Source organism: Micropterus salmoides, unplaced genomic scaffold (genome assembly GCF_014851395.1).
Source record: "Micropterus salmoides isolate LMB-PRFRI ecotype aquatic unplaced genomic scaffold, ASM1485139v1 Ms_hic_scaffold_21, whole genome shotgun sequence".
NCBI classification, from domain to species: domain Eukaryota; kingdom Metazoa; phylum Chordata; class Actinopteri; order Centrarchiformes; family Centrarchidae; genus Micropterus; species Micropterus salmoides.
Window position 1 is genome coordinate 24,153,729 of NW_024041262.1, and position 26,684 is coordinate 24,180,412.

At 41.2% G+C, this 26,684-nt stretch overlaps 1 protein-coding gene across 2 annotated transcripts in view; it reads right to left on the minus strand.

The window, feature by feature from the left end:
* Positions 1-11,585: 11,585 nt before the first annotated feature.
* Positions 11,586-26,684, minus strand: part of map2k6 (mitogen-activated protein kinase kinase 6) — a 33,592-nt gene continuing 18,493 nt past the window's right edge. For both annotated transcript variants that reach the window (XM_038735290.1, XM_038735291.1), the window contains 5 exons: positions 26,042-26,169; positions 23,799-23,876; positions 21,865-22,004; positions 19,528-19,573; positions 11,586-19,283 (listed from right to left, as the gene is read on the minus strand). In XM_038735290.1, the coding sequence (XP_038591218.1) occupies positions 19,206-19,283; positions 19,528-19,573; positions 21,865-22,004; positions 23,799-23,876; positions 26,042-26,169 (470 nt within the window). In that variant the 3' untranslated portion in view covers positions 11,586-19,205. The remainder of the gene's footprint in view (positions 19,284-19,527; positions 19,574-21,864; positions 22,005-23,798; positions 23,877-26,041; positions 26,170-26,684) is intronic.

The window sequence follows — 26,684 nt, forward strand, 5'->3', positions numbered from 1 at the left end:
CTGCTACCTAAGATAGAAAAAAAGGATACAGTATTATAGCCTACTAATAAAATTCTATTTTGTAGGCTTATTCTCCATCTTAGTCGCCCCCAGGGAACAATGACCGAGCTAATTAGACACGTCCTGAATTAAATTCATGCTGGTGATGTAGGACATTCTGTAATGCTTTAATTTCGAAAATGTCTTTTCGAAATAGGGGCAGCCATATTGTTATCCAGTCTGTAGTGATGACAGAAGAGCTACTGTAACACATGTGCAGAATCTCAATGCCTTTACCTCCCAGTGCTGCAGCACATACACATGCACGTTTACTGTATGTACATAACTCACTTTTATGAATATTTTGAGGAGAGGAAAGTAAAGTGATTGCATGTGAACCCAGAGTTCTTGTTGCCCCCAGTGCGATTTCAGACAGCTGCAGCATCCAGCTACAAACTGAATGCTAAACGTGAACTAATGATTGATGATAGAGAGAAAGAGGGAACAACAGGGGGTGAACCTGGTATGTGTTGTGTGTGTGCCCTCCTCTCTCTCTTTAGGGCATGCCACAAGATGGTTAATAACAGCTGAACCCGTCAGTGCCAATTGCCCAAGCAAAAGCCACAGGGGTGGTTCCAAGGGACGTGGCCTTTGCTGGGGGTGCGGCACATGTTTGGCATCAGGACACATCACGTAGGCACAGCACCGTAGGGGCACCTACGCCTACTTTGGACCAGACAGACAGGACTGTACACGTCTGAGCCGACACTCAGGAATAGACAAGCTTAGAGGGCGGCTTTAGGATTCAAAGAGCTGAGGTATTACAGACCTGGGCCAGTATTTAATTAAACTTCTAGCAGTGAAATGTCTGCGGTTATAATATATAAAGCCGCACTCCGCTGATTTTAACCATGAAGATGATCTGACTCATCATGAGGAATAAGGTCATCACGGTTATTTCATCTTGACCTTAGAGACACCAAATAGCACAGAACTTTTTCTAAAGGAAGTCTGCATTACAAAATAGGCACATGGAGTTTGAAAGATGTGTGCATTTACCTGTAACGTCTACCCAAGGTCGACTCACACTACGAACTAAAAGTCAGGATGGCTCTGTCACCTCTGCATCAGTTTTAACCGTTCTTTCTTAAATTGTTCTTTTGCAAGAACAGAACATCTTGGAAGTGCGATACTAAATCGCTGGAATGTATGAAACTAAAATTCTGGTTATATTTTTCACATTGCATCTTTAAGGATGATGACTGTAAGTTAAAATCATTGACTTTGACTCGCAGACATCAGAGTTAGCAATCTGTTATTTAAAGCAATATTTATAACTGCTGTATGTTAGTCCAGGCTTGCCCTTCTTCTCCTTGTCATTTACAAGAAGAATGGCACGTTTTTTATTAATTTAGTAAGGGAATACCCGGTTAGCTAGACTGTGAACTGTTTGCAGTGGGTGTGCAGCACTTTTGTGTTTGCTGTGTTGTGACTGGGCTGATTTTAGTGAATGTGATGTGGTTGGTCATTATTAGGTTTGGTTTTTTTTTTAAAGCTGGTAACACAGAGACGAGGAAAGATGGATGGAAGGGAGAGAGAGAGACAGTGACATTAATAAAATTATCTTAATAATTAAATCTTGGAGTACTGTCTGTCTGATCTTACTCAGCGAGGTGCTCTACCCAAGAAACCAATTATTTCTGATTTCTCTGTTACAAAGAAAGGGTGGTGTTTTGCAGCTGCTCCTTCTTTCTTAGCTTTGGTGGGATGTTTCTTTCTTTCTTTGCAAACAATATGAATAAAGCTGGCATTGATTTTGTCTGCAATTTCTTCCCTTGCACCTTCAGCGTGGTTCTGAATTCCCCTTATTATCAGTTTGCTCTGATGTATGGTACTTTGTCCACAAACAGCAGACTTTCCTTCCCGTTCCAGATTAGTTTAGTTTTGTTTTCTTATCAGGCAATTTCCCATAATTGAATCCCTATTTCTATAATTAGGGGTTACTTGTAAATTTCATGTGATTTGTTTCGGGTGACATTAAAGATTTCACACAAATGTCTTGGAAAAATGACGATTATTTTAGGTTTCTGCAGGATGTAATCCCTCTCAGAAAGAGTAGGTTAAAGCCATGAGGTAGTGCCTCGAGACAGAAAACCAAACACAGTGAAGCTGCTTATAGCTACTTTACTGATGATTTTAAATACGTCAACATTAGTTTTATTCAAAGCTTAATTTAAAACCCTGCTGTTCTCCTGTGCCTTTGGTTGAACGGTTACTTAAATGCACTTTTATTTCCTTACTGCACCGCACGTGATTGATCATGTGATCACTTGCGAGCTGCTCTTTTAAGTTACCCATACAATTTGCTGTGAGTAAAGACCTTTTTGGCTTCTTAAATTTAATCCTTGATAAATACAGGTCATGGGGCAAAAACTGGTAACAGAGAGGTGCTCAGAGGCGCATTTGTCCAGATCTCATGAGGAATGAAATCATCCTGCACTTATTATTTCGATTTTGATGAGCCTCGTCAGATCACTGTCGAGCCTGATGTGTCCAGCCAGGGATGTGGAGGCTCAGGTGCGGCAGGCGATGAGCCAGGAACATGCCTTGTCAATCCTGCTGCCCTGTTGCATCATAGAATTTATTCAATAATTTCATATTGTGCAGTAACATGATCTTTTGAGTCTAATAAGCTATCCGTGCTGCACATCAGGAGGGGCCTCATCGTGTGTGTGTGCAGGAATGTGCCTGCTAAAATGAAAAACATGATTTTTCCGTTGAGGAGTTCGAGGGCCTCTATAGGAGCTCACTGTATAGACAGAGAGGCAGCCTTCTGGGGAGAAATTGTATTTTCCTGAGGGCACCTTATAGTTTCCACCTGTGTTTAGTTGTGGGCAGGTTCACATGTCAGAAGGGTTACATTCTCAGTTTCCCTCCATGCCCCGCTCCGCTCTCCCTGCCCTCTCTCTCTGGTTGTTTTGTGGCGTTGGGAGGCAGGAGCAGGAAGCATTTGTTGAGCACAGGATGTCCCCCAAACGCAGCGCTCCCACTCAGCTAATAACTTTAACACTTCTTCTTCCCCTCTGCCGTGCACACAAACGGGACATATTCATTTCCTCTTTGGCAGTCACTTCCTCTGTGGTCAGCAGACACACGTTTACTCCAAGTGTGTGAGGTCAGACTACTCAAGTATAGCCATGCCATCTTATGCAAGCTGTATCTCCCTGTAGACAAGAAAGTTATGTATTTTCCAACTGTGTTCTGTTTTTATTTGGATTTTATTGTTTTAACCCCCAAATATCGGAAATTTTGAGATTTCAAACATGACTTCAAAATTATATGCCAGGTATTTTCTTACACTAATTAATGGGATTCATAAGTGTGGTAATGCTCTTTTGTCTCTTTTGGAAACAAGAAATTAATAGTTTGGGAGATTGGTTGCGTCGTCAGACAAAGCCTGGTGAAGCGGGGAAGGTTGGATCAGAAGAGGGGGAGAGTTATGTATTTTTTGTGTTTGCTAAACAGAGGATGGTCTGAAAATTATTGGGAGAGTAAGGGGTCTTTATCCTTTCCCCATAAATATATTTTTATTAACCTTTTCTTGCAGAACTTACCTTAAAAAAATATTGAAAAGATACATCAAAATAATTAGATTACAAACATTACTTTTGTAGGGGCCATGGGCAGGGTCAGAAATTAGCACCTGCCACCCAGCAAATGTGGCTAAATTGTTGGCAGTGGCGGTAAAATCATCATGGCCATGTACCACTTTGGCAGACAAGGAAAACATAACAGTGGTTTGTTACTGTTCCTGGTGGCCAAATCTGAATGACCATCGTTGGTATCTTCCCCTGAGGCCAAGAGGTAACTGAACAAGCCTTTCCTCTTGGCCTCAGGGGGACCATAACGAGTGTTTCAGAACTGAAGAAGTCTCTTGGATGAGGGAGTTTCTTCAACCAAGTCCAGTTGCCCTTGACTTCTTGGGATAACTATGACCTGGATGACTGAGAACCTTCACAGACAGCTTGGCCACCTTTTGGAGGACCCATTAATTGGTTAAGCGGTTTTGAGCACTGACAATTTACACTGTGGTGATCTTCAAGTTCTTGTGTGCTTTGTGTTTTCTTTGAAACACCGGGTTGTTGGGATTGTTAAGTAAGGTGGAGTGATTGTCATGTGCTGAAAGACATGGCTTCTTTGTGCACGCAAACATGCATGTTATGTTGAACATTGAATGACAACATTATTTACACTAAATGATGCCTAACTGAGCTGAATGTTAACCCTTCATTTAGTGTATACATTTTAAAAGAGGCAGATAAAACTTCTGAGAGGCAAGACGATATAAATGACTTGCCTGCCACAGTAGCAGGTAGTGAAAAAAGTTAATTTCAGATCCTGGCCGTGGGTCATGAAGGACAACAATCACGTCTCTGTCTCAGGGCTTCATTTTCTAGATGCTAGTTGGAACAATATCTCAGTTTTGATAAACAGCAAAGGTTGATCTTTAGAGTTAGTCATCTCTCATGTTGAGATAACCTATAACATAGTTCAACAATAAGCCAATCTGTTCTAATGGGCGAAGTGAAAATATTGCTGAAGCCCCTTAGGAGCCACAGAGCTGCCGCCTGTGTCCTACTCACTTGTTCAGTGACAACGGTAATAACAATTACCACGGTCACTGAATAAGTTCATTAGTAGCTCTTTGTTCAAAAATAGAGAGCAGCTGGAATGCTCCGTAAACAGGATGCACTTTTTGTTGTGTTTATATAATTTTGGCAGTTGCTAATTCCACTCCTGGGATTTTTGCACAGTCCCTAATGAGGGACATTGCCTCTTTTGTATCTCTGATCACAAGGACTAATAACTGTTCTTTAGGTGTAAGAAAAGTGGATAAAACAACTGAAGAAATACATGACATGAATGAATGCACGCACGCTGTGTTTGAATGAGCAGCTGGTTTTTTTCCCCCACTTCTTTGTAGGCTTAATCACATGAAGGAAGGAATAAAACAAACTGTAGCAGGAAGCATGTGAGCCACTGTACGTGATTCCAACACTACAATATTATGGGATTTTTTTAGTTTTTATTCTAGGGATTTCCCACTCTTTCAGAACTTCCCAAAAGGGAGCGGCATAACTATACTAGAACATGACATAAATCTTAGCCAGAGTCAGCAGTTATATTTTCACATTCAAGACAGAATAAGATGTGTTACAGGATCTGATAAGCTCCCAGAGCGACAGTTTGAATAAAGAGGATGAATGAATGGGAAATGACTTGTATGTAGATGAGCAGAGGCGAACGACAAGGAAATACCCCTCACCCGCCTCCCGCTCTTGGTCCCCCAGTCCTATCACACAGGCATGATTCATCTCTTTCCCACTTTCTACAGAGAGCAGCAGGAAAACAGCATAAACACTTCTGGTATGGGGGGAGGAGGGGGGTTAACAGGATGTTGTTTGAGTTTTAGATCCTGTTTTCTTCCCTTTTCCCAAGAAGCTACTCTAACGCAGGTGCGCACGCAGCCCCCCCTCCTCATCTCCACCTTCACGCCTGCCCTCCTGTGCTCTCGCCCCCTCCACACGTCTGCCCAAATAAGTATATCCCTTCCTCCTGTTGGTGGCAGCTCTGACCCTCACAAAGCCTTTTATTGTTGCCAGGACTTTTTGGCTTTGCTGACCTATTAGCAGCCTGAGGAGCTTAAGAGAGCTCAGAGATTTTCGTGAGGACTTTTTCTCTTTTAACAGGATGAAAACATCCACATGTCAGTCATGTCACACAGTTGCAAAGCCTGAGGCCTGAGTGGCTTGCTATCATGCTCCAAAGCTGTGATCCCAGAGAAGAAAGTAAGGGTCAAGTAAGGCTTTGCAGAATGATATTTACAGTTAGAAGCTGCGGGGCTCCAGAGGTAAAATATGCATTGAGGCCCCACATGTCTGCAGGCACTCCCTTTTTTTCTCAATAAAGTATATCAACATAAAGATTGTGTTGCTGGACATGACAGGATGTAGTGGCTGGTTTTGGTTACTCAGAAGCATAAATGTCAAAAGTTTAATGAACATAAAAACTCCCTGCTCGAGAAAGTCCAGTGCTGAACCCAAACCTCACATCCCCCCCTGAACAAACTGCGGGGCTGCATTTCATTATAAATCATTCTCCAGTTTTTAAGTGCGCTGCTCAGAAGAGTTTCCATGAGATCATCAGCTGTCAGTATGGGAAGCCAGTCGCTTATATTCTGAAATTCAAACCAGTGCACACGGCAGCAACATGGCAGGAATATCCCGCTGGGGTCGAAACCTGCACAGGAATACTATGTCTGTGAACAGCGAAAGAGGCTTCATGGGGAAAAAATATAAAGTGTGTGTGAAGGTGGAGTCAAGAAGTTTTTTTTTACCTTGAGGGGAAAAATGCTTAAAAAGGAAGTCACAGCAGCAGGAAAGCAACACATCCCCACAGCAAATGTTTATTGAATTAACAGGTGTGGCTGCTGTTTGTTCACGAAGGCCCAATCTGTAACCAAACATCAAAAGCTGAGTGTGAAGTTAATTTTACCAATTTTTTTTCACATGAATGAAAACAGAACGTATCTTTTCTAGTGATCATGTTGTACAAATACAGTACAATCAATCTGCACGTAAACTGGATGTCTTCATGACACCAATGATACAGACTAAATGTTCACTGTGACAAATTAAACTACCCAAGCATGAGTGGAAGCCCACGGCTCCCCGGAAAGGCTGGAAAAAAACATTTTAAAATATTAAACTGTACAGCATGCATTTGAAAATGGTTGGCAAAAAGTTTGTAGTTAAGCTCACAACTTGCTAAAAACGTGAAAAGTATCAAAATGAACAGAAATTAAATAATTAAATGGATATCTAAAAATGTGTCTCCCTTTTGCTTGATCTGTGATTTAAAGTTATTGGTCGAAGATGTGAGTTTTTGTCTATATTTACATGGTTTTAATGCACAGAAATGTGTTTTCATGTAAGGTCTTAAGAATATCAAACAAAATTTTGCCTTTAATATAACTTATAGCTTTTAGACCCTTTTCTGAAGATGTGGCGACCTGTCCAGGGTGTACCCCGCCTTTCACCCGATGTCAGCTGGGATTGGCTCCAGTCCCCCGCGGCCCTGTACACAGAATAAGCGGTTGACGATGGATGGATGGATACAACCTTTAATGTAAATAACTGTCAAAACATAATCTTTTCACTCACTGGAAAACAGCTAAAAGTAATTTGTGTGCAGCGGCAATCGTGCAACCATGCTACATATATCATTCATATGTTGACATGTTCTGAATTTGACACAGTTTTCTGCATTTTCTTAAAATGTGCATTTATTTGCATGTTTAATGAGAAATCCAAGAAAATCCAATGTTCTCACTCCCGACTCTACACAAATTGACGCTTGGTCAAGGCCCTTTGGCGTCGCTTTTTAATGACCTGGGTATCCCTTTTTTGCGTCATTTATTGATGTTTAGGGCTCCGTAGTCAAGTTAGCAATACTTAGCAACAATAAATATACAACTCTCCGGTAAAGTTAGCAACAATAAATATACAGCTCTCCGGTAAAGTTAGCTACAATAAATATGCAAGGTCAGGTTAGACTTTCAAAATAAAACGCCAGCGTTTTGAAACATTGCCATTTTGAAACGTTTGGCGCGTTATTAAAGTCGTGAAATGTTGCAGTTTGGTTATGTTTAGACACAAAATGTACTTGGTTGGGTTTATCATGGTTTGGGTTAAAATAACTATGTACGTCAGTTAACACATAAGTTAACTAACATCACGTCAATTTACGTTACTTTAACTAATAACCTAAATAAAAATATTTAATGTTAACTTTTTGTTTCATACGGGACACGAACCCCGGGCTTCTGGTTCAAAGTCGGGGGTTCTGTCCCTCCATCCACTCCAACCACCTCCTTCCTTAGTCTTTTCTGTTAAATATATACCTGTCTTTACCGTCAAAAACTGACACCACAGGGTTTCCCCCTCTACGTTGAACTATGACGGTAAAGGGATCCCCAATGACGACTATAGCTCTTGACCATGCGTCTGGAACGTCTCAGAGAAGCTCATCTGCATGCTCGTCGTCCTCATCGGGGTCTCGACCTGACTGCAACTTCGCACAGCCATTGAAGAGGAGTGGACCAACACTCCACAGGGCACAATCACCAACCTGATCAACTCTATGCGAAGGGGATGTGTTGCACTACATGAGGCAAATGGTGGTCACACCAGATACTGACTGGTTTCCGGACCCTCCCGGACCCCCATCAATACAGTGAAACTGCACATTTTCGAGTGGCCTTTTATTGTGGCCAGCCTAAGGCCTTTTATTGTGGCCAGCCTAAGGCACACCTGTGCAATACCCATGCTGTCTGATCAGCATCTTGATATGCCACACCTGTGAGGAGAATGGATTATCTGGGCAAAGGAGAAGTGATCACTAACACAGATTTAGACAGATTTGTGAACAATATTTGAGAGAAATGGGCCTTTTGTGTACATAGAGAAAGTCTTAGATCTTTTGTGTACATAGAGAAAGTCTTAGATCTTTGAGGTCAGCTCATGATGAATGGGGGCAAAACCAAAAGTGTTAAGTTTATAATTTTATTTAGTGTAGAAAGGATTAGAAACACAAAATGATGACTTAAATTAAGTTACATCTGTGAATACTCCTACTGTGGGCCTTTAGTACACAAATTAAAGTGTTTAACAGTGTGACAGACTTCCCCTGCTCACGCTAAGGTAAAGGCATCTCTGAAAGCGCTCTGCAGTGAAAGAGGAAACCCAAATAACGTTGGTGGACCAAGGAGAAAACACATTGTTGGAAGAAAAGCAACCAGTTGCAGTGTTGTTAAAAATAAACAGAACAGCATTCCAGTGACACCGGATAGCGTTGGGCATTTGGAAGAAGCCTGGAATCTCCTTGAGAGGTGGCCTGATTTACACAAATTTACCAAGTTCAGGGAGTGTGAAGTTGGCTGATGGACGATCCTTCAGTCCTCGTATATAATAAACACAAAGGTGTCACATGTCGGGACTTTACTCTCTAAGAATGCAGGATGGGGTTTTCCTAACTGTAGGATGACCTTTGCTCCCCGAGGTCAGAGAGATGGTTGTGAAAGGAAGGAAGACGGTGTGTGGTTTTAAAAGTCTAAGAACTGACTTCAGGGGAGGAGGGATGTGCGTCAAAACACGCTGTATGTCAGAGCAGGTGGTGTGAGAGAAACGAGGGGTAACAGGTAATTTGCTTTGTTGTGCGTCTCCTCACACACTCGTCCAATCATCTCTTAGCACACTGTTTAGGTTTTCTTGGGTTTGTTTTGCTTTTCTTAGCCCCTCTCTCATCTTGCTTTTGTTTGCCAGAGCACGCAGGAGATTCTGTGTTTTTATTGTCTATTATTTTGCACGCGACATCCTCACACTGTACGTGCACGGAAGTTCAACGGGTCCAGTTCCCAGTTCCCTGCTCTACGTGACATTTCTCTGGGCTCCAAAGGAGAATTTACTACCCAAACACATCAGCCCCAGGCCATGAATGCAATGAAAAGACAGAAAGACAAACACGAAGAAAAAAGAAAGAAAAAGAGAGAACTCAGCCACTCGATATGGTGATTCGCAGAGACGCCTAGACAAGCTTCGAACGGGCTGAATTTGGTTAAAAAAACAACTTCAATGACGTGTTGCTAGGACCTGCTTCACATTAAAATATAGCCATTTAAATGTTAAGTTAAGAATGAAAACAATGTAGCTTCCTAATACAAAAAAAGTAGACTCTCAATGCTTCAGTTTCTAAATGAAGTGGATCCTTGGTATCTTCTACCAAGGAACATTTTGAAACATAAAAATCAAACAATCACGCCACTTCACACGGTGATTGGCCAGTTGTGTGCTGAGGTGGGAAAGTAGGCAGGGTTTGACATCTTCTCTCACATTTACATTTTTCACCAAACTATTCTGTCACTTTTCACTTGCACAGCCAAGGGGGTAAGCCACAGTTGGAACAGTGAAGCCGACCAAAGCCTGCATTGAGGGCTCCATCCAGAATTTGACATACAGTACATGACAACAATGACGACAACATCGATTAAAAATACAGGGTCAGACACATGGGTAAATAAATACCACAACATTAAAAGTTCAAGTTCAAGTACGCCTTATGTGCAGACGTTACCTATTCTTTACAGAGTTAAGCAGAGAAATAGCAGAGGGTACGAAGGACAGTTTAACCAGAAAGGCAGCATCTTAAATTCTGCATACAGGGGGGTGAAGACTATCAGACATGATGCATTCTGCCTTTTTAAGCACGTTTGTTGTACAGTTCAGTTAGTTTAATCTGCTGAATCCCGATGATTTTGCTGTTAACTTTATTTACCATAAGTAATGTGTTTTTCCGTTTTAAACTAAGAGAAGCACACCAGCAAATACATGAAAAAGTAAAGGACTCAATAAAAGATTTATAAAACAATGTCATCAGGGATGTTTAGATTATAAACTCTGTTAAGAGTTTAATAAAAACTATCCGGCTATCGGTGACGTTAGGCGGGCTGATTAAACAGTGATGATCCGAGTCAGACAAACACACTGAGCCAAGAAACTTTTTGTTGGTGTAGTTATGCAATTACGGTGTTTCTGCGGTTGCTAAACGTTATTAAACTATAGACAGTATATTACTGGACAAAGCCACCTCGCTGATTTGAATGGAGAGCAGTGAAGCCAGTTTTGGACCAATAAAAATACTACTACAGGGCTACTTCTAAAACTGGCTTCACTGCTCTCCATTCAAATCTGCGGGGTGGCTTTGTCCAGTAATATACTGTCTATGTGCACAACGATGGAGTGTAATGCTACATTCATGTGCAATACACTCCATCCGTCATTGCCCGAGTTCGGAAGTCGTTTTTCCAACTTCGGTGTGTTCATGTGCTTTAAGACAGAATATGGAAATAACTTGGATGCTACTGTAAAGATGTGTTGGATTAGCATTATCATTGTCATCCAACTACGCTGAAACAGTTTAAAGCTTTCTATCACAAAGTTATCAGAGTGATTTTTTTGTCCCACAGTTGTTTCTGCACCAGTACATTACCTGATGCCACTAAAATATTGCTTGTACTGCTAATAAATAACTTTTCTAAGTAATCTACTTCACTCTACATGGACAGCAAACTAACAGTTATAACCTAATATCATATTACAAATTACACCTTAGCAAATATGTATGTACAATATGTGATTTTGCACCATTTTGCAACTCGTGTAGCAGAATTTTCTCCAACTTTCCGAGTTGTTGTTCCCGCTTCAGGGGCTGTATATGTGAATTTTCCAATTATTCTGACACCACATGAATGCATCAACACCTTTGAGGCCTGTTAGAAAATGTGGTGCTGTAATCCTCATTTGAGTGTTTGAGTCAAAAACACAGAGACATTCAAAGAGTTCTTTCATCTTTAGACATAGTTGGACGCCATCTTGTACGTCCCACTTCATTTAAAGCTTACTGAACCCTTTAGTCTTTTTACCCTTTGGTCTCCTCCCTCTTAAAAAAAAAAAAAAAGACAAGCTGAAACAACAGAGCAGACACGGACCTTATTGTGTAAAAATACCTCTTTTTTTATTGAATTTCCATCATTACAATTGCACATAATCAGTTTGAGCAATCTAAAATATTTATAGAAATTCAGTGAGCTCTAAATGAACAGTCATCAGTCTTTAGCAGAGGCTTTAGAGATGTGTAAATATACTGAGAACTTCACTTCCCATGGGGCAAGGAGCTGTAGCCAAGGTAACCCCCCACCCCCACCCTCCAAACCCACCCAAAAGCAATGAAAGACCCTCTTCCATGTACAGTAGCATCTCTGGATACGTCTTATTCTGGGGGGAAAAAAAAGGTGCTGCCCTGACGCAAATCCCCACCCCGAATAAAAGAACACAACACGGCAACATCAGAAGTCACATACAGCTGTGTATACCAGCAGTTTACCACCTGCAACAGAGAAACAGAAAGCTCCACGGTTCACAAGTTATGTCGTAGTATTCACTCTCCAGAAGTGCGATAGATGGGGAAAAACAAAGAAACCTCAGCAAGGTACACACAAACAACAGCGTCACACTCAATATAATCAGTTTTTTAAAGGGCTGGAAGTGATATACATGGGCTTATTGATATTTTTCATTCATCCGCTGACACATTTTGAGTATGAGGAAGAAGATGAGCAATATTTCCTCCGATTCTCTCCCAGCATCAAATCTGTAAAACTTTTTTAAAAAATAGTGGCGTCTTGTTCCAGTAAAAGCTGCTCGCCTACTGGATGTTACCAACGAATCATCCAGAAATACCAGCCTGTTGTTGGGCGCTCAGATAAACGTAGAGGTTAAGAGGGGAATCATGATGGGATGTGACAATAATCACCCTCGAAAGACAGTTTCCACTCGGACGTCCTGCCCCCGTTAAACCCCAGCGACAGAATTTTACTCAGCAGGTGAGCACGAGCCACAAATAGACAAGAGGACGGGAATTCCCACATGCAAGCAGACAGACAATATGCGAATGCTCATCCAGAAAACTCAAAGTCGGATTCGTATGAAAAGCAGACACCCCCCACAAAAAAAGAAAAGACCTCATCTTGATGCAGGTTTAGAGGAGGAAGGAGGCTGATGACTGTTTTATCTGTGTGAGGGATGTGACCTGCTTCATTATCTCCCCAGAGAGGAACAGCAGGTTAAAGATAGCACTGCCGTCTGGACAGCACACTGACTGGGACAGACAAGTGCACACATACACACACGTAATGTGATGAGTGATTGGACTCAACTATTTCCTCATTACAGCTTACTGAAATCTGAATATGAGTCACCTGTGACCAGAAGTATCAGTGCTTTTTGCTGAGCAGAAGAAATAAACAACAGGTGTGGAGTTATGAGGTTCTGAGTGCAGCTTTGGGATACTGAGCATTCAATATTTAGTGAGTTACTACCTGACGTAATGACACTAGGAAATGGTTTTCCAAGGAGGAAAAAAAAAATACTCCTTTAAAAAAATATTACTTACAGAACCATTAATCGGTGGATACTGTAAATTCTCAAACAACAGCATGTTGGTGGGTACTGGATAACAGCCAGGAAAAAACTACACTAACAACCCCTTTACTAATAGCTTTCTACATTTAGCACAAACAGCATTAGTACCCTCAGTAGGGAGTAGTGGCAGTAATATTATATATATATTTATTCATTAAGTTCGTATACGAGATATTAATGTACTTCTTCAAAGGTTTCTATGTTCTCTGAAGTTTTCCTGGAGCTACCTCACAGTCATCCTCCATTTTTGATTTTGTCCAGCTGTGAGTAGCTCCTCTATCTCCCCTGCGGATTACACTGTCAGAGAATAGTGTCATCAAACTACACTCAAAAGCTACGATAAATGTATAAACAAGCTGACATCTCTGAGTACACTTAATTTTCTCACTTCTTCAGTGTGGTTGCAAAATAAAATAAAAAATGACTACAAAACCTTTCAGTATGTTACCATGTGCAGTCGACTGATGTAAATCAAACTGCGAATTGGGAGAGTTGCTGCCAATTAAACAAATTCAAATTCATAAGAGAAACCAAACTGTCCCAAATTGTTTATATATTATCTTTTTGTTTAGTGTTATAAAGTAGAAGTAGTAGAGATACTTTCAATCTGAGTAGCTCATGCTCCTCCTCTACGCACTGCCACGTGGGACAACATATATTTACCTTTATCCGTTTTCTGAAATAAAATAAACCTTCTTAAACCTACTTAAAAAGAGTATGTACTGGAGGATGAAACTGACACAGCTACTGATTCTTTCATGCTGATGGATTCAGCATTGCAGCACCTTCATGTTCAAGGTACCCGGTGGAGTTTTGAGCAATGTATTTAGTGCTTCCCAGTTTTGTTTGAACCTTGTGTGCACAAAAACATGACGAGATGAAAGTAAACATGAATGCAAACTATACGATTTTTCAAATCAAAAAAATAAATAAAATCGGTAAATGTTTTATGAGGAAAAAAATGCACTAAACGCGCTCGTTAAACCTAAAGGATGCACACAATGTGTTTTGGTGACAGACACTCCAGGGGCTTCCTTTAAACTGCTGTTAGTGGACACTTCCAGCAAATGTTTCACAATAAAAGCTTAAATGAGAAGTTTACGGACTCTGGCCTCTAAACCTTTGGAAGGTAAATGGCATCAACAAACTAATGCAAATAAACTTAAATATAACCTGTGTCAAATAAAAAGCCTCTTCAGGTGAGGAAAATACAGCTACTTTTTGAGAATTTACAGTACTGCGATTTTATTAACGAGTCAGAACCTCATAATTGCAGTCAGTCTCAGGACAGTGCAAAACATCACAGCACCGTGCAGTGTGTCCCAGAACAAAAACAGCGTTTAAGCATCATTGATAAAGACAGAGATGTGTTTAAATGTAAATGTTCACCACAGAAATGCTACAAAAGCACTGCTACTACACCATGCATGTGATAATGAATGAAAGCGGAGCATGCAGTTATTTTTAACAGGTGGGATGTCAGAGTGTCTGGACTAGTTCTCTCCTGGATGCTCATCAAGCAGCAGGAGGTCTGCACACACTGTCCCCCGCCTCTAAGACTCCCCGTCCCCGGGTCCACCTGAGCCCACGCTCTTTTGCTCCGGCTCTTTGATCACATTCGCTAAATTGGTGAAAATTGTGCTCATTATCTGATGAACAAAGAGGACTCCTCAGGGACTCGCCAGCGTCTTTTCTAGAGAAAGAACTGAGCACGCCGGACGAACACAATAGATCAGGACAGACCTGTGACAGGCCACGCTGCACGTAAACAACATTTTCACCCTGCAGGAGAAAAGTGTGAATTTGAATTTGGCCAATTTCATCAGGCAATAAAACACGGAGGGCAATTAGAGTTTCTCAAGAGTATACTTCCGTCCTTGGCACAGAGATGTACTAATGAGGGAGCTCTTAATGTCGTCATTATAGTGGCTGGCAGTGTGTTTTGTCTTCCACCTAGCCTCTGACTCACCTTCATTACAAAGGAAGAGTTAGGTAAGTGGCAAATGAGAAGCAAGTAGGAGTAAAAATTCAATTTTATCCACCGTGTGTCACCTGCTTTCAACAGAGCAGGCTGCGGTGAAATTTTTGGTCACTGTGATGAGAGGAACTAATGGAGGAGAGGGACAGTTTAGTGCAGCAAATAAAGAGAGGACAAAGCTGTATGAGTCGCACCTTTGGCTGTTAGTAGCACTTTTAAAAGAATCTATCTGGAGGACAGTAAGCTAAAGGCTGGGTGACTTGAGCCCAGCAAGGAGCAGATAATGGTGTGAAGGGTGCTACAAAACAGGAAACTCCCTGGTTTAAATGAGAGACTGGACTGTACTGGACTAAGTAAAGCGGCAGACAAACAAAATCAGCCAGTAGCTGGTTAACATAGATGAACATTTTGAAGCCGAAGAGCCAGATTTTTTTCTCAGCAGTTGATGAAGACCAAACAGAGCAACAAAAAAAAGAGACTGAATATTGGATTAACATTCAGGCAGCCAGAAACAGGACCCAAATTCAATGCTAACCTTATATTCTGGATGTGTAAATAGGCATATATAACAATTTTATACGTTGCTAATAAGGTAATTATGTGTTTACAGCTTGTTCCGCTGCTCCCAAGTGGCCAAAAACAATTAATTCAGATTTAAATGCTCGCATCTTGCGCGTGTTCTGACTGAACTAAACTAAACTGACCTTGTTATTTAACCCTTGTGATAAATTTGAACATATTGTTTTCAAGGAATTGAATGATTTTCCCCAGTGCTTGCAGTTCATCAAAGTCATGTGGGCTTCACAGTGGGTACCAAAGGTTAAAAAGAAGTACTGTCAATTAATGCCACAGCAGATTCCAGTCCTTTTTGTCTTCAAGAGGTGGTATTATGCTTTTTGCACAGTTATAACTTTATGGATGAAAGATACTTTTGTTACAGATTAATAACTCACCACTCTGAAACTCCAGTCCATGTACGAATTTGAACCTGAAAATGAGCATAATACCACCTCTTTAGATCACAGATTGTGCCTTAAAGCAACAATCAAACAATCTGAGCACAGCTAAAGCCACTGAAACTGAGCTAAGATAGACTGAAGACGGACACAAATACAAAAAATATCAAGTCATTACCCTGCAACAAAACATTTATAGGCAAGAAGATGATGTAAATTCTCCAACTGTAACAATATCCCGCCATCCTGCCACATACAGTATTTCAAGTTTCCCATTTTGTCATTAGAGCAGTACTTGCATTACAACTAAAGGTGTCAGCTGAGCTCTATGTAGGCACCCCGAAGCCATCAGAAACCACCACGTGAAAAAAAAAAGAACCAAGGCAACAAGAGAGATGAGTACAAACGTGTAGAAGGAAAATACCGACGATCTGGAGCTCCATCTACAATGAGAAACACAAAACAATGAAGGCAAACAGGAAGTGGAATTATGATGCCATGCAGAGTGTGAAGAGGGAGGAAGCTGGTATGATGGGAGAGGCAGAGATCCCTGCATCATCATCATCACTACAACATCTTATTATCCTTAGTTGTTTTTCTATAGAGAGGCACACAGAAGGCTTGCAAGTTACAGTTCAAAAGCATTTACGTGTTTGAGCCAAGAAGAACACGACAAAAAACATCCACAGCCCACACACAAGAAAAGTCTCTAATGCATCGCTCAAGTTTTCAGAGGGAAAACAGCAGTTATAATAAATAAGAAAAACTGCAGTAAATATGTCTGGGGAAAAAACCCTGGATCTAAATAATAACAATAATTAATATAATAATAGTAATAATAATAGTAATAATATCCAGTTCTTTTCATGTTGAACATGGAGTGGAGAGGGTTGTGATTGGCTCAGTATAGACAACTAGGAGAATATGGGCAATCTTCTCCCACAACTGACCATAATGTCAAAACATACCTCACTTAAAAAGGTTTGTGTCAAGTAAGGCTGCAGGATTGAGCGGATTTAAATTGCCATTTTCGCCTCATACCTCTGTGCAATCTCATTACACTTGTGTATTTGCAGGGCGGCCTGCTGCATCAAACTAAGCGCTTCTAATTTTTCCACATGATGGACTTTCTGTGAAACACAAAGTCAATCAAAAGTAATGTCCAGACAGATGAGTAAATCTGCGACTGCATCTGTGACTTCCCGAAAGAGAAAATCCAACAATCACACCCACTTCACTCTGTCATAGGCCAGGACTCTCTTTTCATTCTTCACAAATACTCCCTCCACCATTCATGTGAACGAGTGTAGCATTTTTTAATGCCTTTGAGGAGACACTGTCCGTAAGCGTATGCCATTAGCAATTCAGCCAAGCAATTCGCCTTCTTGCCTTCAAGCGTGGCTGTTTGAGACAGCTATAAACACTTTTGTCTTCGGACGTTGCCAGATAACATGTTGGCCTGGTCACGCCACAATTAATTTGCTCACCAAATATGTGGTGGCTTTGACGGTCAAGACAGTTTGCATGTTGGTCTACGGCACAAATCAAATCAAAGTTCAACAGGGTTGAACACTGCAGGCAAATCTACTGATTGCTGTGAAAATCTCAATGTCTGAAATGCTGGTGTGATCGAGTCCTAAAGGGACAACACGCAGTTCTGTTTATACCACGCTGGGGTCTGCAGTGGTGGATGTGGATATTTGTTGCCACATTCGTTGTACAGTGACCATAATGGCCCTGGACAAACACAGATGAATATTTATTATTGTTAGAATCTAGGAATATAAAAAATAAATAAATGTATCTAACCAAAGTTACCCATCTGAAACACAAAATACAATTTTATGGTACCAAGGCTACGAAAACTACAGGAAAACCCCTGCCTGTGAGCCACAAACCACTGGGAGGCAGGAGGTTGTGATTCGATTGTCTGTTTGACCGGGCCCTAACATGCTGACAACATAAGCCAGACAAACAACAATCCAATAGACAAACAAAAAGAAAAAGAAATTAATGTCCCCAACCAAGACAAAAACTTTATAACCATTTGAAAAAAAAACAAAAAAAGCCTCACGTTCCTTTGTGAGGAACTGTTTCAGGTGAGCACATGCATGTGTCAAGCAGTGTTCGGACAAAGTACATACTGCATCCAAACACTACAATTAAGTACAAAACGAAGGTACCAAGGCCACGAAATCTACCCGATAATCCTGCCGCCTGACCACGTGAAATATAAATAACGGGAGGTTCATTCAGAGCATCACTATAACTGAACAAAGCTCTCACAGGCACAATGAGACTGCACAGGAAAAAATCCTAAGAATCACGAGAGAAAATCATTGTCTCTGAACACAAAAATTGCAATTCTCATTTCATCCAAAATCGTGCAGCCCTACGAACACACACATATCATGCACCAGCTCACACACACAGTACAAACGCACTTACACACACTCACAGGCAGCCAGAGCCCAAAACGCGTAGTAGACCTCTGTTGTGATCAAGGGAAAGCAGTTGAAGTGCGGTACCTATTTCTGACCACTAGGAGGGCCTTAAAGCGAGGCCCTACATATGCAGGACTACAACTGTTCCTCTCTGGCCATCTGAGCCCGTTTTCACCTCAGTGATATATTCTGTACATGCAATCAATTAATAAACCGATGCAACACTTGCTTTGAGTATACAAACATTTAGATTACACATATATAGCATTACATCATTCATCTGTTTATATAATCTGCACCTCTTTTCACTTCTGGCTTTCAGCAAAAAGAAAAAAAAAAAACACCTTGAGTTTGACCATCATGACAGGTTTCACGTCACACACGGTCAACTCGCTGACTAGTGAAAACCATGTTTGAGAAGTAGGCGGCGCACAGAGGTTGGACTAACCAAAGGGAGTTTTTGCATACAGACATCTTAAATTATTCCAGATTATTTGTGAGGCAGCCGTCTCCCCCACCCCTCCCATGTCAGGTACTATACAGGGGACATGGAGGCCAGGTGGGGGTGGGGACAAACTCCCCCGTCCTGCTTCCTCAGCTTCTCCTCTGGGCTCCGTCTGTCTGTTTCTGGAGGGACAGGTGTGTGTGTGTGTGTGTGTGTAGGGGGGGGGGGGGGGGGGCTGCGATTGGTGCTTTTTGTTTGTTGTATATTTCTTTCCTTTTTAACGGATCTCCCCTCCCTCTCAGCCACTCAGTCCCCCAAGATGACTTTCACAAAGCTAGCCACGTCGGTTTCTTTGGCCTCATGGGAGGTGAAGAAGGGATGTTGCTGAGGAGGAAAATGACATGCAAATACAAATCATTAGAACAACCGATTGATGTACTGAAGCATCACAGCTTATCTACTCATCTGTGATGGAGAAGACTTTCAGCCCAATGGAAATAATGGTGTTAGTGCGCCCTCCAGTGTCTGATTGACAGTATTACAAGGTGCATGCAGGTAATGCTTCTAATCTGAAGAAAACAGTAATGATTTATAAGTAAATGAAGAATTTAAGAAATTCAACACCCACCATGAGTTCTGTGTAAGTCGGCCGCTCTTTGGAAACTTTCTTTAAGCTGCAGAAGCAAAAAGCAACACGAACATGAATTCACAACAAATGTATTCACTCTTCATGTACTGGACTGATTTCCCAAGCCTTCGGTCCCAAAGCTCGGCTTTTCTTTCAGCAATTGCTTCACCGGGTTTAACAGATCAGTGACTTTGATATGAGATTCGTTTTATTTCTCAGGAAGAACATCAAACAACGAAAGCACGAGTGGACTTGCAGTAACTGAAAAAACACACAGCCAAACATCATACCATGCAACAAAAAAAAAAAGAAGCCATTCATATCAGATATGTGTCTGCAAAAAACAGCGCCGTTACCTGTGAAATATTGGCTCTCAGGTAACCAAATGCGTTCATTTGACAATATTTCGATCCCAACAGCCTGGTTTTCCCACCATACAACAGTCATAACATCACAGATATACTTGTACAGCTACAGTCTGAGCTGGGGGTCTCAGTACAGGTCCGCTGGAGCAGATGGGGGCACCTGAACAGTCTAGTTACTCCTGCCGAGTTCAGGATGGAAACTCAAACTTTCACAAGTGAGTTCTCACAAGTCTGAATCTAAAAGCAGTCTGGAGTTTTTACTTTTTCCTCATTACAGCTGGAGTAGGTAATGTGTCTGTGTCTGTCACAGGTCTACCTGTGCACACTCTGCCGTGCACTCACCGTGCATGAACATGTGTTTTGGGCGAGTGGCTCTGGAGGGAGGCCTGAAGGGAGGGGTGGGATTTTTAAATGTTTTTTAATTTTCTAAATCTAGCTGTATCTTGCTGCTTTCTCTAACGTTGCCTGCCCCAGCTTTAAGAACACTCAAAGTTCTCAGAATCTGTGGAGAAAGCAACTCACAACAATGTGCTTTAACCATGCTGATGGGACATAAAAAACACTCCCTTACCACAAGATGAATTTCTGCATGGGTAAGTAGGCAACTGCCACTTCAGTACAAAACTAAAACAAGCAGCAGGAAATGAAACCTGACATAAAGGCTCCCTCAGAAACACCGGCCCCATTTAAAGTAACTTGACCAGATATAATTTACGCTTGATAATTGCTAAAAATAACTTTTATATATAACTGTTTATTTTCAACAATAACAGCTAAGCTAGGTCACTAACAGCACAAACAAAATGATTCCTCGCATGGCCGGAGAATGAGCGACTTTTATTAAACTTTTTATTGTCTTCATCTCACGCCGCTCCCTCACCCATCCAGATCCTTCAATTGTGGAACTAATCAGGGATCAGATAAAAGCTATGACGGCATGTTACGCCTTCTGAATGATAGTATGTGATGAAACTGGTGAAGCTGCTTTCTTCCTGTCACTTTTCTCACGCTACACTTTTCAGTGTAGTTTCAGCTGCCGTTACAACAGGACCCTGTGAGTGACTTCCACAGACCGCTATCTAACGTGGTTACACTTGGCAGGAGTAAAGATGCATCCTGGATCTAGACATCTTGGTGAGATAAAAGCATTTACATCAGTTTTCTGTTTGTCTCAATGCTTCTAGGTTGCCTTTACGTGTGGCTTTTATGATCCCAGACAGAAAACAGTAAACGCAGTTACACACTGAGAGCTGACCTGAAGGCTTGAGCTACAACGTGTGGTATTAAATACTGAACACAACAGGCGCGCTGAAACAATTAAATCAATTAATCGATAATTTATTCAACAGAAAATTACAATTTCGATGACTTTAATCACGCCAGTTTATCTTCTCAAATCGGAAAATTTGCTACGATTAAAATCACTGTAAACTGAAAACCTCTGGATCTGAACAAAGTCATGTGCTGAGGAAGACCGTGAGATGAAAGCTGGGGGAAAAAAACTAGTGACCTAATTTAGGATTGTTTGTAAGTGAATATCTTTGTGCTTTGAATTGTTGGTCTGACAAAACAAGCAATTTTAAGATTTCGCCTTGGACTCTAGGATCAATTTTAAAAAGTTTGTTATTTTAACCATTCTTTATGAATCAATTTTAGAATAAAGAGTCCCTGTGCATCCTGACAGAACAGGCCTTTGTCCTCGCAACAACAGCGACAACAAAAGAATGCCGTAAAGAACTTAATCTGATAAAGGGGGAAATTAACTGAAGCCCACTCCGCTGGGATCAACACACACTTTTGTCAGATTTACTGTGGGCACAGCCAGTCTGCTGGCTTCTCGCCTGAAGACATCAGACTTGAGTGGGTTATTTGAGTGGAGAAAATAAAAACAGCAACAATGTGGAACTGAACATTTTCTGAGTTGTTGTTCTGGCTGGCGAAAATGGGACAAAACAACAGAAAAAATACGTACCACAGAGAGGAGAAGTCCACAAACTCTGGGGAGAAGTTGTCGGCAGGAAGCTGGGGTGAAGGTTCTTCCACCACCTGCTTCAGCTGCTGGAAGGGCGTGCCCCATGAGTCGTACGGGAAGCGCAGGATGGCGAGCTCGATCTGACACACAGAGATAGAGGTCACTGGTATCTAATCCCATCATGTTTTCATGGAACATGACAGACGTGGTATTCACCACCCTGTATATGTGACACTAACACTATCCAGGTTTTGATCACTTCCAACGTGCAGACACGTCTTTCACTCGCTGTCGTTTCTGTACAGAGTTACCTGCAGTAGCACATAAATCCACTTTGTCATATGGGCGCCTGGATTTAATTTCTCCATCTGATCACCAGCAAAGAAGGACGAGTGTAACAGTACAATTTATCCTCTGCATTACAGCTGAGAGACTTTCATTTTCCTTTCAGCTCGTAGATCATTCCCGTATTTATCCTCATATTTTTTGCTTTACTTACAAACATCTCACATAACGCGACTCACCTGCACAGCTATCAGAAACCTGGATAGGAGTAAATCAGTCGAGTAACTAATCAGCAATTTTGAAAATCAATTAATCTTTTAAGTCATTTATAAAAGCAAAAACACATCTTCTCCAACGTGAGGATGTGCTGCTTTTCTCTGACGCCGCTGTAAATTAAATATCTTTGACATTTGGACTGTTGGTCGAACAAAACAACACATTTGAAGTCACGTTCGGCTTTGGGAATGTGTAATGATCATTTTCACTACTCTTTGGACATTTTATTGACTTAATTAATTAAAAATAATCCGTCCCACGTCCTCAAACGCATACTGTACATAGTCTTTCTCCACTAATCCACCAGATGCGACACCCAACTGCACCTGTCTTACCTCATCTGCTCTGCAGTTACCTGGACTACTCCGCCCACTGTCCCATCTGTTACCACTTTCCCTGCAGATACTGGACCATTTCCACTGGGCTTATTCTACAGTAGCTGAGTGAGCAAATAAAATGATGTTTATTTTGATGTTTTCATCCTGATTGCATAATTCCAAAATTATTCCAAATAGATATTTTCTCTACGGCTAACATTAGCCTTATGTTAGGCTTGATTGGTGCAGTGTGTAGTTCTCCCGGCCCGCAGTCTTATTCACGTTTCTGAAATCAGAATATATTTACATTAACATAACTCACAACCTGCATACGAGTCCTCATGTACACCCGCTCAGCGACTTCAAAATGTCTTTTGATGTTTCACCTATTGCCCTTTCACAAATGATTAATTTATTGTAATCGATGTTACTGCAAAACCCAAGACATTAATGATAACAGCTGACGTTACAGACCAAAATCTCATCAAACTGCAGTTATTTCAGCCTCCGTTGTTCAGGTGGCACTTAAGTAGAGCTCTTGAGGAGTAACAGATACTCCAAAAATCAACCCAAATTCACCCAGAGTGAGTTTTATTCGACACACTGATTGCTCACTCTGTCTTTGTTCAGTTCAGTTAAAACTCCCTCACACAGAATTCATAACGCAACGGTTTCAAAATCTGAACTTTCCCTTTCACCTTTATGATTTACAACCCTCTCTTCTACCCACCATTATCATTCAAATTAGACTTGGAACATTTGCTTCTCATCTGAATGATGCCACAGATTGCTGAATCACTGAAGCCAAAATATTCTCTGATCTGAGTTGAAAATGTGCAAAGAGAAAGCTATGAATAATTAACAACTCATAATAAACGTCTAGACACTAATTTGTCTAGAGCCATGCCTCATAAAACGCCAGATTTCTTTTTTCATTATGAATCATTTTTACCCCTCAGGAACTTTTATGTTTTGAGACATTTAGAAAAACTTTTAAGATATAAAGTTTGCAATATAAATTCACACTGAAATGAGGAGCAATTGAAGCTGATTTACCATTGTGATTCCTAAACTCCAGATGTCAGACTTGACGTTGTAGCCCTTCTGGTTCGTCTCGGGGTTGATCCTCTCCGGCTGCGGGACAGAAGGCCAGACGATGTCACTTATAACAGCGGTTGTCAAGGACGACCTGCATCGCAAACGTCTTGTGCACACACAGACCGCTATGTTCCGTGAACGCTAACCTGGCCCTAAAAGTCATTCAGCCAATCAGCAGCGGCAGCAGCAGAGCAGACGTGGTTAAACTGTAGCCGGCTCGTTAAATGTGTGGATGATAATGAGAAACAGAGAGGTGAACCTGTTCAGCCGTCTACTGATGAGCAGAATACTCAGATATAAAAAGGCTTTTCATGTACAGTGTGTGTGGCGGCTGCACTAATCAGAAGGTCGGTGGTTCGATCCCCGGCTCCTTCAGTCTGCATGACAAAGTGCTCTCGGGCAAAACACTGAACGGCTGTGATTGTAAATGTTATTTTCTTGGCACTTTGCAATGACATGTAGTGTAAAGTGCTTTGAGTAGAAACTACAAAAGTACAGTTCATTTACCATTTATACTCGTGGTCTAATCAAAAACAGAGCTGTGATGTGCAAACTGGATCTTGGACCACATTCCAAGGTTAAACTACTGCCTTTTACCGTCCTATTATCTGAATAAAAAGGTAAAGAACTCTTTAAGTCAAACTGAAATTACATTGCATGTTTTCCGTCTGCTAAAACTAATGAAACATCTCTTTAATGACATGTCTTCTGCTCTCTTTTGAGAAAAAACACTAAGATTCTACAGTCATGAGCTGTGAAATCAACACACAGAGTAAACAAACAGTTGATTATTTTGCAGATAAGGAGCAAATTAGCATTTCATTTGGACTTCTCTGTCCATCCAATTTAAGTCCAACATTCAGTCTCTGAATTAGCTCAGATTTTTTATCTCTACCAGCTGCTGGTAGAAATATTGTCTCTTTAGCTGCTTAATGCTTCACTATGTTCACCACCAGCTTTTTGTTTTGTCTTTTCAGAAAACAGCTGCTGCAGCCAAAAACAACCACAATTCATCCAGTAAAGTTATTCCTTGAGGTATTTATTTCTGTACTGATGTAGTGGACCGACCTACTGACAGTTGTTTCTCAAGATGGAAAAGTTATTTGACTATAGCCACCCACATGAGCTTTTGAATTACATTTACATTTGTTTATTTAGCCGACGCTTTTATCCAAAGCGACTTACAATTGCTATACATGTAAGAGGTTGCACGCCTCTGGAGCAAAGAGGGGTTAAGTGTCTTGCTCAGGGACACATTGGTGGATGGGTCATGAACCCAGGTCCCTCACGCCAAAGGCATGTGTCTTATCCATTGTTCCATCGTCACCTGAATGAATGTCTCAAGCGCAACCAGCTTGAGGTTGTACCGCATAGTCCTGACTGGAACTTGCGACCTCGGGTATGGGAGGTGGACCCGCTAACAGGGAGGCTAAAACCCATGGGGGCTGGCGACAGTCTTGTGTTGCCCCTTAGCTTGCTGAACGAGCCGCAAGGGCTGGACGATATGGCCAAAAATGTTATCACGATAAAAAAGTTTAATATCTTCCGATATCGATAATTATCACGATAAGTATCAAATCTTTATTTCTTTCGAGAAAGAAGAAACCTGATGGTTAATTGTGGTTTAAACTCTTTTTTTATGGTCAACACTTGGAGTTCACTTCATAAATCTGAGGTAGAACATGCACGAGTAAAAGCTTTTAAATAAAACCTTTTTCAGTCCTTTTTCCTCAACAAAATAAACATCTTAATAAAAAAAAAAAAAAGTCCTAATTCGTGAATGATTCAAGTGAATAAAATCAAACATTTGTTGAATATTTTTTGAACATCTGTTATTTTGTTATTGAAAAAAAGTTTCTCACAACAATTTTTGTTATTGTTTTATTGTCCAGCCGTACGAGCTACCAAACAAAAACCCACCAGGTGAAAACTGCACTGCTAGATAGGTAATTAGCTAGTTAGTACAGCGAGTATCTTAAAAACGCACCCACTTATCTAAAACAACTGATAAGTCAGTTTAGATGCCAGATGGGTCGTCATTCTTTAGCCGGTAAGTTGGAAGTGTGAGTAAGTTGCTAAAGACCTTGTTTTTTCCTTTCACTTCAGTTTTGTCATTTCAGTTTCAGGGTGGTCAGTTTAATGACAACACACTGAATCCCATAAGCACTTCAAATCTTCGCATTTAGTCACTTCCTGCTTACCGCCATGTAGGGTTTGCAGCCGGCGTCCATGGTTTTAGCCACGGAGTCGACCAGGTAGCCGCTGATGCCAAAGTCGCACATCTTCACCTGGCCCTGAGTGTTGATCAGCACGTTGGAGGGCTTCACATCTAAACCAAAAGAGAAAGATGACACGACATTCAGCTGTTTTAGCATGTGTGCAGACAACTTCTTGGTTTTCCTCAGTCATACTTATGAAACGGCGCTGTGGTCGCTGGTGAAGACAGATGGTGTGAATCTTTGTATTACAACGGTCACATGAAGCGTTGATGCAACAAGAGCCGCACAGTGGTCATAGCCAGGCCACAGACGTTTGACACAGGAAGGATTAACCCTTTCAAGATCATAACAGTGTGTATAGTAGTTTAGATTTCTGGATGTATTTATTTCTATCTAGGTAGTTATTTATTTCTATATGGTATGTAAATCGGCCCTGCGATGGACTTGCGACCTGTCCAGGGTGGACCCCGCCTTTCGCCAGATGTAAGCTAGGATTGGCTCCAGCCCCCCACTACCCTGTACGCAGGATAAGCGGTTGACGATGGATGGATGGTATGTAAATCAATAAGTAAGTTGCTTGAGTTGTGAACCCCAAATCTGCATTAAATGTCAATGTCACATTTTC